The sequence below is a fragment of the Palaemon carinicauda genome, chromosome 44 (genome assembly GCF_036898095.1).
Source record: "Palaemon carinicauda isolate YSFRI2023 chromosome 44, ASM3689809v2, whole genome shotgun sequence".
In the NCBI taxonomy this organism is placed as follows: Eukaryota; Metazoa; Arthropoda; class Malacostraca; order Decapoda; family Palaemonidae; genus Palaemon; species Palaemon carinicauda.
Genome location: NC_090768.1, coordinates 51,152,971 through 51,167,728, shown reverse-complemented (window position 1 = coordinate 51,167,728; position 14,758 = coordinate 51,152,971). Strand labels below are relative to the sequence as shown.

General features: G+C 35.8%; 1 protein-coding gene across 1 annotated transcript; it reads left to right on the top strand.

Moving 5' to 3' along the window:
* Positions 1–12,471: 12,471 nt before the first annotated feature.
* LOC137634418 (uncharacterized) lies at positions 12,472–13,851 on the top strand. The gene has a single exon (XM_068366812.1). It carries the CDS (start codon positions 12,472–12,474, stop codon positions 13,849–13,851), a length of 1,380 nt encoding a protein of 459 aa, XP_068222913.1.
* Positions 13,852–14,758: the final 907 nt, after the last annotated feature.

Here is a 14,758-nt window from a genome sequence, read left to right as displayed (position 1 = left end):
TGGATAGTAAAGGATGGCTCACTTATATTATTTCTCATATTATTTATTTCCTTTCCTCTCTGTTGGAGCCCTTGGGCTTATAGCAACCTGCTTTTCCAGCTAGGGTTGTAGCTTGGCTAGTAGTAGTAGTAGTAGTAGTAGTAGTAGTAGTAGTAGTAGTAGTAGTAGTAGTAGTAATAATAATAATAATAATAGAATTTACAATCTAAATTTAGTATATTGTAACATCTGAAATTCTTTGTAATATAAAAAGATAACAGATAACGTATTGGAGGAACTAAAAGCCTGAGAGAGAGAGAGAGAGAGAGAGAGAGAGAGAGAGAGGGGGGGAGAGAGAATAGTAATCCTAGTAAAATCATGCTTACAAAGCTCTCAACTTTCATTTCAATTCTTTCTGAAACATCAGAGACGGAAAGGAAAAGTCAGGGGGAATACCGACAGACATCCTGTAGTGGTCGATATCAATAAGTGATTGGAATTCCACATACCTTAAATCTCTCTCTCTCTCTCTCTCTCTCTCTCTCTCTCTCTCGTGAAATTCCTTCCACACCTATCTATCTCTCTCTCTCTCCCTCTCTCTCTCTCTCTCTCTCTCTCTCTCGGTGAAATTCCACAAACCTTTAAATCAATCTCTCTCTCTCTCTCTCTCTCTCTCTCTCTCTCTCTCTCTCGTGAAATTCCTTCCACACCTATCTCTCTCTCTCTCTCTCTCTCTCTCTCTCTCTCTCTCATGAGTTTTAAGTGGCTTCCCCAAGTGGATAACAACAAAAACTAATCTTTAAGATTATGGACAGAGCTACTCTTGTCTTCACTAAGTATATTACAAACAGGAAATACCTATCTCAGGATAAAAAAAATTATTTATGGAGTCAATTGCTGTGTATAAATAGAATCCCCAGTCATACTAACATCTTAATATGCCATATTCCTCCATACTTTTTATTATTATCATTACTACTAGCTAAGCTAGTTGGCAAAGGCGAACCGTAACCAGAGAGAAGGATCCAATATAGTACTGCCTGGCCAGTCAAAGGACCCCATAACTCTCTAGTGGTATTATCTCAATGGGTGGCTGGTGCCCTGGCTAACCTATTATTATAATAGTAAGGTTTTTGTCTATGTAGAAATGTGCATATCATTGCAAAATCCCATTGCTATAAAATCTCCCTTTCTAGAAAAAACGCCATTTGAATTATAATAGTAATGTTGATAATCCAGGGGAGAGAGAGAGAGAGAGAGAGAGAGAGAGGAGAGAGTTAGTTACAAGGATTTTGAATGTCTCAAAGACTTTTTAGTCTGTCCGCGGAGAATCCATTTGCTCTTGGGTAGAGCGATTCATTTTAAGCATTGAGAGAGAGAGAGAGAGAGGAGAGAGAGAGAGAGAGTTACAAGGATTTTGAATGTCTCAAAGACTTTTTAGTCTGTCCGCGGAGAATCCATTTGCTCTTGAGTAGAGTGATTCATTTTAAGCATTGAGAGAGAGAGAGAGAGAGAGAGAGAGAGAGAGAGAGTTACAAGGATTTTGGATGTCTCAAAGACTTTTTAGTCTGTTCGCGGAGAATCCATTTGCTCTTGGATAGAGCGATTAATTTTAGCATTGAGAGAGAGAGAGAGAGAGAGAGAGAGAGAGCGAGAGAGAGAGAGAGAGAGCGCTTAAACTCAACCCTACTGTATCTAGAAGACCGATAAAACCCCTCAGCGTCAACAAAAGCTTTGCTAACTCCCATCCCGGACTGACTTACCGGTCAGAAACTCAAGAGGTGGTTTGAAGACATTCTCTCTCTCTCTCTCTCTCTCTCTCTCTCTCTCTCTCTCTCCTTCGTTTCATGACCTTGGCTTCGGTGTGAAGTTTCACACATGCATAGAGGAACTGCAGTCGAAAATATATATAAGAAAAATGACAAACAACAATCACTGTTGTTAAGACTTGCTTTTCGTGAGGCACATGAATTATGAACATCGCGTTTGTGTTCATATGCTGTCAAAATGTAATGTCGTGTTTTGAAGAAGTATTTTGGCGATATTCAAGGGTTCCGAATATTAGCTGCTGATATAACAAAATAAAATTTCCGTATACTTTGCAAAGAGATTTTATTGTTGTTGTTGTTGCTGTTGTTACCTCTGCCAACGAAGGTGGAAGGAGGTTATGTTTTACCCCCCCCCTCTTTGCGTGTTTCTGTGTTTGTTTGTGAACAGCTTCCTGGCCACAAGTTTAATCGTAGAGTAATAAAACTTGCAGGGTTTAACTGTTATGTAAAAAACTGGAAATTATAAAATTTTCAAAGGCCAAGGTCAAGCAAAAGGTCGACAAATGAGCTGCCGCGGAGGAGGTCTTCGATCTAATAAGTGCCCCTCTAGTTATTATTATTATTATTATTAACATCTAAGCTACAACCATAGTTGGAAAAACAGGATGTTATAAGCCAAGGGCTCTAACAAGGAAAATAGCCCAGTGAGGAAAGGAAATAAGGAAATAAACTACAAGAGAAGTAATGAACAACTAAAACTACTTTAAAAGCAGTAACAACATTAAAATGATTCTCTCATACACATTACATTATCAACAACAACAAATGCATCCATTTCTAGTTCACTGCAGGACAAAGGCCTCGGGCATATCAATTCATATCTGGGGTTTGACCAGTTTTCATCACCAAGCTGGCCAGTGCACATTGGAGATGGTGGGAGATTTTCGTCTAATCATGAGTGGCCCTGACTAGTACAGCTTTGCTGATCATGACGATATGCAAATACTTTCAGCACATATCACTGTATATTCCAAAGCAAACAAATAAATACAAACGTTTTGATTCTACCATTAAATTTAATGAAAATACTTTCAACATTGCAGGAAGATAGAAGAAACAAAACTATATAATATCAATAAAAATACGAAAACAACAAAATCTCATAATACGGACGCAGAGGACACTTGTTTACGAAAGGACTCTATCAAGGAGTTTTACACTTCCCTCCGAAATCCATTACGTAGCTTCGACATCTGTTTTGTTTACATGCATGACGTCACAATGGTTGCGTTCATTTCGACATCGTACCATTCCATCGCAGTGACCTTGCATTAAGCCACAGGATTTTTATCTTGCATAAGATATTGCGTTACTGGGCGGAATTTGATTCCCATAACAGGATATTGGGATTAAAATTATCAAGAAAGAAAATTTACTTAAGGGTGTGGGTGAATATGTATGTGGTTGTCAAGTAAATATTAATTATCCATGATAAAGTCAATGGTAAGACACAAATTATTATATATATATATATATATATATATGTATATATTCATTAATGATCCACGATATAATCAATAGTAAGACCAAATCATTATATATATATATATATATATATATAAATATATATATATATATAAATATATAATATATATATAAATATATATATATATATAAATATATATATATATATATATATAAATATATAATATATTATATATATATATATATATAAATATATATATATATATATATATAAATATATATATAGTATATATATATATATATAAATATATATATATATATATATATAAAATATAAATATAAATATATATATATATAAATATATATATATATATATACTATAATATATATATATATATATATATAATATATATACATATACATATGTATTAGCGAGACTTAAAAGACGTTCCCCATAACTCTCAAATGTAGTTGACCATCTCATAATGAAAAAAAAGAATTTGAAAAAAAGGTCTTAGTATTCTCGCTATCATAATGAAGGTTATTTTTCTCAGCCGGATCACAAGAGACGCATTTCAATACGCTAAGTTTATTTGGATGCCAACCCAGGAAGGGAGGCCAAAGACTCCTCCTAAATATGGACAAGATTCGCCTCTACGAAACGGCCATCTTCCTTTATGGCAATGCTCTGGTCCTTTCGGGGGAGAAGGTCCTCATTTTAGGCTAATGGGGCACCATTATCTCCCTTCGGTTTACGTAATGGGGAGAGGAAGTACGCTATGTAAAGTTGGTCTTGGGGAGAGAGAGAGAGAGAGAGAGAGAGAGAGAGAGAGAGATACACGAATGTCTTTGACTAGTAGTTTCACGAGAGAGGGAGAGAGAAAATATACACGAATGTGTCCGAGAGAGAGAGAGAGAGAGAGAGAGAGAGAGAGAGAGACTGTGTTACAAAGATTTTGGATGTCTCAAAGATTCTATTTGCTCTTTGAGAGAGAGAGAGAGAGAGAGAGAGACAGAGAGAGAGAGAGAGAGAGAGAGAGAGAGAGGTTACAAAGATTTTGGATGTCTCAAAGACTCCATTTGCTCTTAGAGAGAGAGAGAGAGAGAGAGAGAGAGAGAGACTGTGTTACAAGATTTTGGATGTCTCAAAGATTCTATTTGCTCTTTGAGAGAGAGAGAGAGAGAGAGAGAGAGAGAGAGTGTGTTACAAAGATTTTGGATGTCTCAAATACTCCATTTGCTCTTTGAGAGAGAGAGAGAGAGAGAGAGAGAGAGAGAGATACTAGAACCGCAATATAACAGCAATATGCAGTTTCTACTAAAATTTCAGACCTTGCCATAATCTTGATTAATCTACTACCTAAGGTTCCTCATCTTCAAGGGCTTTCACCTCCTTGTTGACCCAAATGATTTCTTCCCGGATAATGAGAGGGCAAACGAGGTAATTTATGTTCGTCCCATCAACGAAACTATAATGGAGTTACAGCATAAATCAGGATAAAGTCAAGCATGGCAAAGCACCTTGCAAAGAGACTTAAATTTGGTTACTTTGTATACAAATATTAGGTTTTTTTATGAGTATCGTTATTGATTTATTTTTAAATTGTTTTTATAGTGTTGGGTAAAATAAAAATACACTCCAAATTTAGAGGTATATGATTAAAATAGTATCTTATACTAATATCTCTCTCTCTCTCTCTCTCTCTCTCTCTCTCTCTCTCTTTCTTTCTCTCTCTCTCTCTCTCTCTCTCTCTCTCTCTCTCTCTCTCATTTCTTGAATAGTATTAAAATAGCATTAAATATTTTAATGATTTGATTCGGAAAAAAGTTTCTCTTTCTAGTTTCTTAAAATAGGATCAAATAGTAATAGTAGAAAGGAAATCTCTCTCTCTCTCTCTCTCTCTCTCTCTCTCTCTCTCTCTCTCATTTCTTAAAATGGGATCGAAATATTAATAAAAATTCTAGTGATTTATTTAAGAAATACATTACATTTTTATCTCTAATCGTATTTCTTAAAAAAGGAATGAATAAAATAAACCTTTTAGTGATATCTCTCTCTCTCTCCCTCTCTCTCTCTCCCTCTCTCTCTCTCTCTCTCGCTGTGGTATTTATCAACATAAGTCCGAGACGTAGCAAATGCCCGACACATTATCAATATTCAACGAGGTGTTCCAATTAAAACTGTGATCGTCATTTCCCATTCAGATATTCAATTGCTTTCGTCACAACGAAAGCAATTATTGCACTGCAGTATGCATCAATGAAATCTAATGACATCTTCCATGAGAATACTGTGGTGGATTATGGGAATACCGCTGCTTGAAAAATGGAAAATAATGAAATAAGAATGGCAGGCATAGTGAAATAGTAATGGCAGGCGTAGTGAAATAAGAATGGCAGGTGTAGTGAAATAAGAATGGCAGGCATAGTGAAATAAGAATGGCAGGCGTAGTGATATAAGAATGGCAGGCATAGTGAAATAAGAATGGTAGGAGTAGTGAAATAAGAATGGCAGGCGTAGTGAAATAAGAATGGCAGGCGTAGTGAAATAAGAATGGCAGGCGTAGTGAAATAAGAATGGCAGGTGTAGTGAAATAGGAATGGCAGGCGTAGTGAAATACAAATGGCAGGCATAGTGAAATAAGAATGGCAGGCGTAGAGAAATAAGAATGGCAGGCGTAGTGAAATAAGAATGGCAGGTGTAGTGAAATAAGAATGGCAGGCGTAGTAAAGATATAAAGACAATAAGACAGTCACGACTGAGATGGTGTGGGCACGTGTTGAGGATAGATGGTTGGGAGGGAGTGAGGAGGGCTTGGGAGGAGCCTGTTAGGGGGAGATCAAGAGGGAGGTCGAGTATTAGATGGCGTGATAAGGTGAAGGATAATATGGAGAGAAGAGGTTTGTTGGAAGACGAAGCCTTTGATAGAAGGAATTGGACAAGAGAAAGGCAGAGGATTAGATGGGGAGATAAGGTGAAGGATGATATGCAGAGAGGAGGTTTGGTGGAAGAAAACACCTTTGATCGAAGGCATTGAAGAGGGGACATCCGGCAACCGACCCCTTAATGTAAGGATAATGGTAGGCAAGATGATCTTCGATATTCCATAACGCAAATGATAAATTTAATACATACATACATATACCAAAGGCACTTCCCCCAATTTTGGGGGGTAGCCGACATCAACAAGAAACAAAACAAAAAAGGGGACCTCTACTCTCTACGTTCCTCCAGCCTAACCAGGGACTCAGCCGAGTTCAGCTGGTACTGCTAGGGTGCCACAGCCCAACCTCCCACATTTCCACCACAGATGAAGCTTCATATTGCTGAGTCCCTTACTGCTGCTACCTCCGCGGTCATCTAAGGCACCGGAGGAAACAGCAGAGCCTACCGGAACTGCGTCACAATCGCTCGCCATTCATTCCTATTTCTAGCACGCTCTCTTGCCTCTCTCACATCTATCCTCCTATCACCCAGAGCTTTCTTCACACCATCCATCCACCCAAACCTTGGCCTTCCTCTTGTACTTCTCCCATCAACTCTTGCATTCATCACCTTCTTTAGCAGACAGCCATTTTCCATTCTCTCAACATGGCCAAACCACCTCAACACATTCATATCCACTCTAGCCACTAACTCATTTCTTACACCCGTTCTCACCCTCACCACTTCGTTCCTAACCCTATCAACTCTAGATACACCAGCCATACTCCTCAGACACTTCATCTCAAACACATTCAATTTCTGTCTCTCCATCACTTTCATTCCCCACAACTCCGATCCATACATCACAGTTGGTACAATCACTTTCTCATATAGAACTCTCTTTACATTCATGCCCAACCCTCTATTTTTTACTACTCCCTTAACTGCCCCCAACACTTTGCAACCTTCATTCACTCTCTGACGTACATCTGCTTCCACTCCACCATTTGCTGCAACAACAGACCCCAAGTACTTAAACTGATCCACCTCCTCAAGTAACTTCCCATTCAACATGACATTCAACCTTGCACCACCTTCTCTTCTCGTACATCTCATAACCTTACTCTTACCCACATTAACTCTCAACTTCCTTCTCTCACACACCCTTCCAAATTCTGTCACTAGTCGGTCAAGCTTCTCTTCTGTGTCTGCTACCAGTACAGTATCATCCGCAAACAACAACTGATTTACCTCCCATTCATGATCATAAATTTAATAAAAAAGATAATTATTAGATAGAAGGAAACTTTTGCTTTCATTTAAAAATTCTCTAAACTCGTGAAATAGGGAAGGTTATGGAAGTGAAGGAAAACAGAAGGTGGAAAGGAATTCCAGATTATCCGTAGGAATCAGTTTGTAGGGACAGATTGTAGGTATACAATTAAAAACATCATTTAAACTTCTCTTTGCTTTTTAATTAATTACTTTTAATTTATTGATCATATAAAACTATTATTTAATATTTACCATTAATTTGTTTCTAATTTCAACATCCAACGTCGTTTCTCAATTATTTAATTTTTCGTACACTCAATTATATTCGTTTTCGTACAGAGTAACTTGCTCCAAAAGAATCTCTCAACTATTTCCTTGTTCGTACACAGAAACTTGCTCCCGAAGGATATATGCCTCTAATGAAGAACAGTAAAAGGAATAAATATCTAGTTTCTTAAGTTGTGATGCAAGTTCAAAAAAAGAAATAAAAAACGAAGATTTTCGTATTATTCTTTTGTATTATCAATATATATATATATATATATACGTATATATATATATATATATATATATACATATATATATATACTGTATATATATATATATATATACTGTATATATATATATACTGTATATATATATATATATATATGTATATGTATATATATATATATATATATATAATTACAATCATTTTTAGAAAGTGCCAAATCTGCTTCCTTATTTATCTTGCCTAACAATCTCTTTTGTTTTTTGAATTCATCAACCAGAAGATCAAAATTATACATCTTACCTTTTTCTGATTGCAATCTCACTCGTTTACCCATACTAGGTGATATAGGCCTAGGCCTAGGTTTCAATGAATGCAAGTCTTGCTCTTCATCTTGGCCTAAATGTTGATCTTCATGTTTCTCTTGTTCATTAAGCTCCATTTTGTCTTGATTCGTAGATTTTCCACATTTCCTTGGTTAGGTTCGGCTCCTATTCTTGGGTTCATCAATCCTTAACCCAATTGTAGGAGCCGAACCTAACCAAGGAAATGTGGAAAATCTACGAATCAAGACAAAATGGAGCTTAATGAACAAGAGAAACATGAAGATCAACATTTAGGCCAAGATGAAGAGCAAGACTTGCATTCATTGAAACCTAGGCCTAGGCCTATATCACCTAGTATGGGTAAACGAGTGAGATTGCAATCAGAAAAAGGTAAGATGTATAATTTTGATCTTCTGGTTGATGAATTCAAAAAACAAAAGAGATTGTTAGGCAAGATAAATAAGGAAGCAGATTTGGCACTTTCTAAAAATGATTGTAATGTAGGCCTACTACAGGATGTTGCAAATAGGCTTCAAATAGAATTAAAGAATATTGACTTAACTCTCTCCAAAGTGAAAGAATCAGAAATACCAGAGGGTGATATTGTACGGAGTTTAGAGTATAATTACCAGGAAATATGCTTTGAAAGTCACACTAGGTTAACATTATTAAAAGAAAAAATGAAACATGAACAAGAAGATAAAATGTCAAATGTCTCTCTAAAGTCAAAGTCTTCATCTAGTAGGTCACGTCATACAAGTGTAAGTAAATCTTCACGTGTTTCTAGTACTAAGAGAATAGAACTAAGCACAAAACTGGCTAGGTTAGGCACAGAAAGAAAGTACCATGACATAATGGAGAAGGCTAGGGCAGATTTAAAGAAATTAGAAATTGACAAAGAAATTGAAGCCACTAATGCTGAGATATGTGCAGTTAATAAAATTTTAGAGGAAGAAAATGAAACTGATCCACAGTCATGCTTGAGTTTTCCATTAGGTGAAAATAACCAACCCAATGAAGGTCTCTTGCACAGATATCTTGAGGATAGTAGAGTTGTAAATTATTCATTGTCAGGTTCCAGTGTACAAAAGTCCCTTTCCTTTGCTGAAGGTTCAGATAGTATAGACAAAGATTTAGACAAAAGCAAGGCAGAAATAAAGGCAATGACTGATCTAAATCCAAATGCTCAGGTGTTTAGATTTCCAACGGATTTCATACAACCAGGGAAACCAAGGCTAGACCATAATTATAATTACCAGCCCATAGGACACTCACAGCCACCAAGTAAACTTAGGCTAGGCCAAGAAACAAACCTGAACTCAGATTTCAAAATACCAAATGAGCCTAGGCTAGGTTGTAGTACTATAGATGAGGCATCCCATGAGGTAGTAGGTGAACCTAGGCTAATAGTAGATCCCAAAAATGCCGTCACTTGCAATACACAACCTGATGTTAATAGACCAAGGCTACACGCTCATGATCCCCTGACAGATTTTCATGAACAACCTAACATTATCAATAATGATAACGTACAGTCCAGTCAAGTTTATCAATGGGATATTCTAAAAGGTTTTGCTGATCTTCAAAATCAAAACTTAGAGAAACTAGCTAACTTGTTTGCTGCAAGGCAATGTAAAGACAATTTACCCGCTAAAGAACCAGAGGTATTTTCTGGAGATTTGCTGAAGTACCCTCAATGGAAAGCATCATTTATTACATTAATTGAATATAAAACAGATGATGCTGCTGAAAGATTGTACTACTTAGGTAAATATACGGATGGTCAAGCTAAAACAACCATTGATAATCTTATTTCTTTTGGGACCCAAGAGGCTTACGACAAAGCTTGGAAGATACTTCATGATAGGTTTGGAAATAAATTTATTGTTGCTGATGCCTTTAGAAGCAAGCTTGAAGGTTGGCCTAAGATTACAATTAATGATGGTCCAGGTTTGAGGAAATTTTCTGATTTCTTAGAACACTGTAAAACAGCCATGGGAATCATAAAGTACTTAGCAATTCTTAACGATCCTAAAGAAAACAAACTTATGTTACAGAAGTTGCCTGCCCAAATTGCAGAGAGATGGAATTGTATAGTAACTAAAAGAATCACAATTGATGAAGAGGAATATCCATCTTTTGAAGAGTTTACAAGGTTCATAAGTGATGAAGCCAATAAGGCATGTAATCCAACATCATCATACAGTGCACTTAATAGGAGAGATACAGTATTTACACCTAAAGAAAAACAACCACAAAGTAAGGTTGCAAGGCGTACATCATTTGCTACTAAATTTAATGAAGTTAATAATGTTACAAATGCTGCATCTGATGAAAATAAATCTAAAAGTGAAAAACAAACCGAGAGTAAAATGAATGTAGGATTTACATGCTATTACTGTAGACAAAACCATGATATGGAAAAATGCCCAGAGTTCTTAAAACTTGATCTTGCTCAAAGAAACCAATATTTGACAGATAAAAAGATGTGTAGGGGTTGTTTCAAGATTGGTCATTATTCAAGGTATTGTAAAAGACCAAGGAAATATATTAATGCAAGAGATGGCACCCAACAATTCTCCACGATGAAAACTTGAATAAAAAACCAAGTTCTGGTGATACCCAACAAGAACAGGCTGTAGTTGTAGCTAATAGAATTAATGTTAACAGATATTTTTCAGCTGATGTTCACTCAATGATTGTACCTGTTTGGTTAAGCCATAGGAATACAAATAATAAGGTCATGGTATATGCAGTATTGGATGATCAGTCAGATGCTTGTTTTATCAAAGAAAGTGTCCTAAGGTATATGAATGTCAATGGCCAAAATTCTGTCATCAAGATAGCGACTATGCTGGGTGAAGAGGCTATAAAAAGTACTAAAGTATTTGGTTTATCAGTGAAGGGCATAAATGAAAATAGTACTGTAAATTTACCATGTGTCTACTCTAGAAAAAATATTCCTGCAAGAAGAGCACAAATCCCTAAAAAATTTTCAGCTTTAAGATGGCCTCATCTTAAGAAAATTACTGGAAGGCTAGTAGAGTATAATCCTGACATTGAGATAGGTCTATTGATAGGTATAAACTGTATAAAAGCTGTCAAACCTTTAGAAATCATTCCTGGGTCTGGAAATGAGCCCTATGGTCAGAGAACAGCTCTTGGATGGGGAATTATTGGTAATGTAAATGTCAATGAGAATAATTTAGAAAGTGATGTTGTTGTTAATAGAACAGTAGTTGAAGAAATTGAAATAAATTCCATGATATCAAATAACATTTTTACAGTACCAACCAAAGTAAAAGAAGTGTATGAGCCTCATCATGTCAGAGAGATGTTTGAATCTGATTTCATAAGTAATGTTAGTGACGATGAGGTAGCTTTGTCAGTAGAAGAAAGACAGTTTATTGAAATTGTTAGTAATGGCATTAAGATTATTGATGGTAAACAGTTTAAAATTCCATTGCCACTCAAAGGAGGTGGTATTCAGTTTCCAGATAATAAGTTAGTAGTCCAGAAAAGACTATCAACTTAAAACAAAAGCTTCAGAAGAATGTAAGCATGAAAAATGATTACATAAATTTCATGAAGAATATGATTGATAAGGGTTATGCTGAAAGGGTTCCTTTGAATGAAACATGCCTAACTAATGGAAAGGTTTGGTTTGTGCCACCATCATGGGGTTTACCATCCCAGAAAGACTGACAAAATCAGAGTAGTATTCGATTGCTCTTTTATGTATAAAAATGTAAGTTTGAATGATTGTTTACTTCAGGGACCAGATTTGTCAAATAGTCTAGCTGGTATTTGTGTAGATTTAGAAATCATTCTGTTGCATTTACTTGTGATGTAGAAGCAATGTATCACCAAGTTTTAGTAAATGAAGAACACAGGAATCTTTTACGATTTCTGTGGTTTGATAACCATGATTTAGATGGCGACATTGTTCAATATAGGATGACTGTTCATCTATTTGGTGCTAGAAGCTCTCCATCTGTTGCAAACTATGCTTTGAAAGCTGCTGCTGATAGATTTAAGGATAAAACTACTGAAAAGGCAGCAGAGTTCATTAAAGAAGACTTTTATGTGGATGATGGCTTAAAGTCTGTAGCCACAGTGGAGGAAGCCATAAACTTAGCCAAAGGACAGTCAGATGATATGTAAAAGGGGTGGTTTCCATTTGCACAAATTTGTTGCCAATAATGCTGAAGTTTTAAGGCTATGTGTCCTGATGAAGTTGCTCAATCAGTTAAGAATCTTGATTTAACGAAAGATAAATTGCCAGTGGAACGAACATTAGGTATGGAATGGTGTACTGAAACAGATACATTTAATTTTAATGTCAAAGCCATTCAAAGGCCTAGTACTAGAAGGAATGTTTTATCCATAGTTAGCTCTATTTTTGATCCTCTAGGCATGATATCACCATTCATTCTTACAGGTAAGAAAGTTTTGCAAACCCTATGTAAACAAGACCTTGGCTGGGATGATCCTATTCCTGAAACTGTAATTACTGAATGGGAAAACTGGTTAAGTCAATTACCCAAATTGAAAGATATTAAAGTTGAGAGATGTTATAAACCAGCCAACATGAATGTCATAGACTATGAATTGCATCATTTTTCTGATGCTAGTGAGAAGGGTTATGGTCAATGCTCATACTTGAGAATGACAGATGCAAATGGACAAGTACATACTAGGTTAGTTATGGCTAAATCAAGAGTGTCTCCCTTGAAAACTTTTACAATACCTAGGTTAGAACTCACTGCTGCATTAGCATCAGTGAAAGTGAGTTATTTCTTAAAAAAGGAGTTAAAGGTCAATATTAGTAAAGAAGTATTTTGGGTAGATAGTACAATTGTTCTTGGATACATAGCTAATCAATGTAAACAGTTTAAGGTTTTTGTTGCAAACAGAGTTGCGCAAATCAGAAATCACACCTTGCCTGAACAATGGAGATATGTTTCCTCAAGTGATAATCCTGCTGATTTATGTTCAAGAGGCATGTCTGTTCATGATCTGACTAGTAACTATATGTGGTGGCATGGACCTGAATTCTTAAAACATGATAATGCTGATAATGAAACTTTATGTTCATTTGAAGTTACAGATGAAGATCCAGAATTAAAGAAAGTGTCACTGGCAATTAACACTGATGATAATAATTATGCTACCATACTTACCAGACTTAATTACTTCTCAGATTGGACACGTGCCAGAAGGTCATTAGCTTTATGTAATAGGTTTATTGATAAATTGAAACAGAAATCATTATATACTGAGTATGTTCATGTGTCTGTAGAAGAGCTAATTAAGGCAGAAATTACCATTATAAAATTAGTCCAAAGAGAAGCTTTTCAATATGAATATCAGTTGTTAAGTATAAGCAATAACAAATTTGATAAATGTTTAAGGAAATCTAGCAATTTGTACAAGCTTGATCCATTTATTGGTAGTGATGGCTTAATAAGAGTGGGTGGTAGATTAAACAGAAGTAATTTTGATGTCCCATGTAAATATCCTGTGATTTTGCCAAAGAATAGTCATATTACTGAATTGATAATCTGTCACTATCATAATAAAGTTACACCATCAAGGTAGAAATTTAACTTTAAACGAAATTAGATCTAGTGGTTACTGGATTATAAGTGGATCATCCTTAGTAGCAAAACATATATCAAAATGTGTAACTTGTAGAAAAATTAGACATGATACTCTTACACAGAAGATGGCCGATTTACCAAAGGATAGGGTAGAAATGTCTTCTCCATTCACTTACAGTGCAGTTGATTATTTTGGTCCATTTATAATTAAGGAAGGTAGAAAAGAGCTCAAAAGGTATGGTGTATTATTTACATGTATGTCAACTAGGGCAATACACATTGAAACTGCCCATTCTCTCAGTACAGACTCTTTCTTAAATGCTTATAGGAGATTTGTTTGTAGAAGAGGCCATTGCGCACAACTGCGTTCAGATCAAGGTAGCACTTTATTGGTGCAAGAGAAGAGTTTGCAAAGTGCCTCCGAGAAATGAAGGTTGAAAATATTAAAAATGAATTATTAAAGGACCAATGTGATTTTATAACATTTAAAATGAACCCACCTCATGCAAGTCATATGGGTGTGTTTGGGAGAGACAAATAAGATCTGTTAGAAATATTTTGAATGTATTGCTATCTAACAATAGTAAAATTTTAGACGATGAATCTTTGAGAACATTCATGACTGAAGCAGAAAATATTGTAAACGGGCGACCATTATCCACAGATAAACTTGAATGATCCTTTAAATGTAGAACCTTTGACACCTAATCATTTTCTGACATTGAAGTCTAAGGTAGTCTTGCCTCCTCCAGGTAATTTTGTAAAAGAGGACATGTTTTCAAAGAAAAAATGGAGGCGTGTACAATGTCTTCTTAATCAGTTGTGGAAAAGGTGGCAAAGAGAATACTTACAATCGTTACAAATACGCCAAAAGTGGTTAAAGCCTCAAAGGAATGTAGAAATTG

Coding starts and splice junctions, on each gene's coding strand:
- LOC137634418 (XM_068366812.1), top strand. CDS start 12,472: ATGTGTCCTGATGAAGTTGCTCAATCAGTTAAGAATCTTGATTTAACG.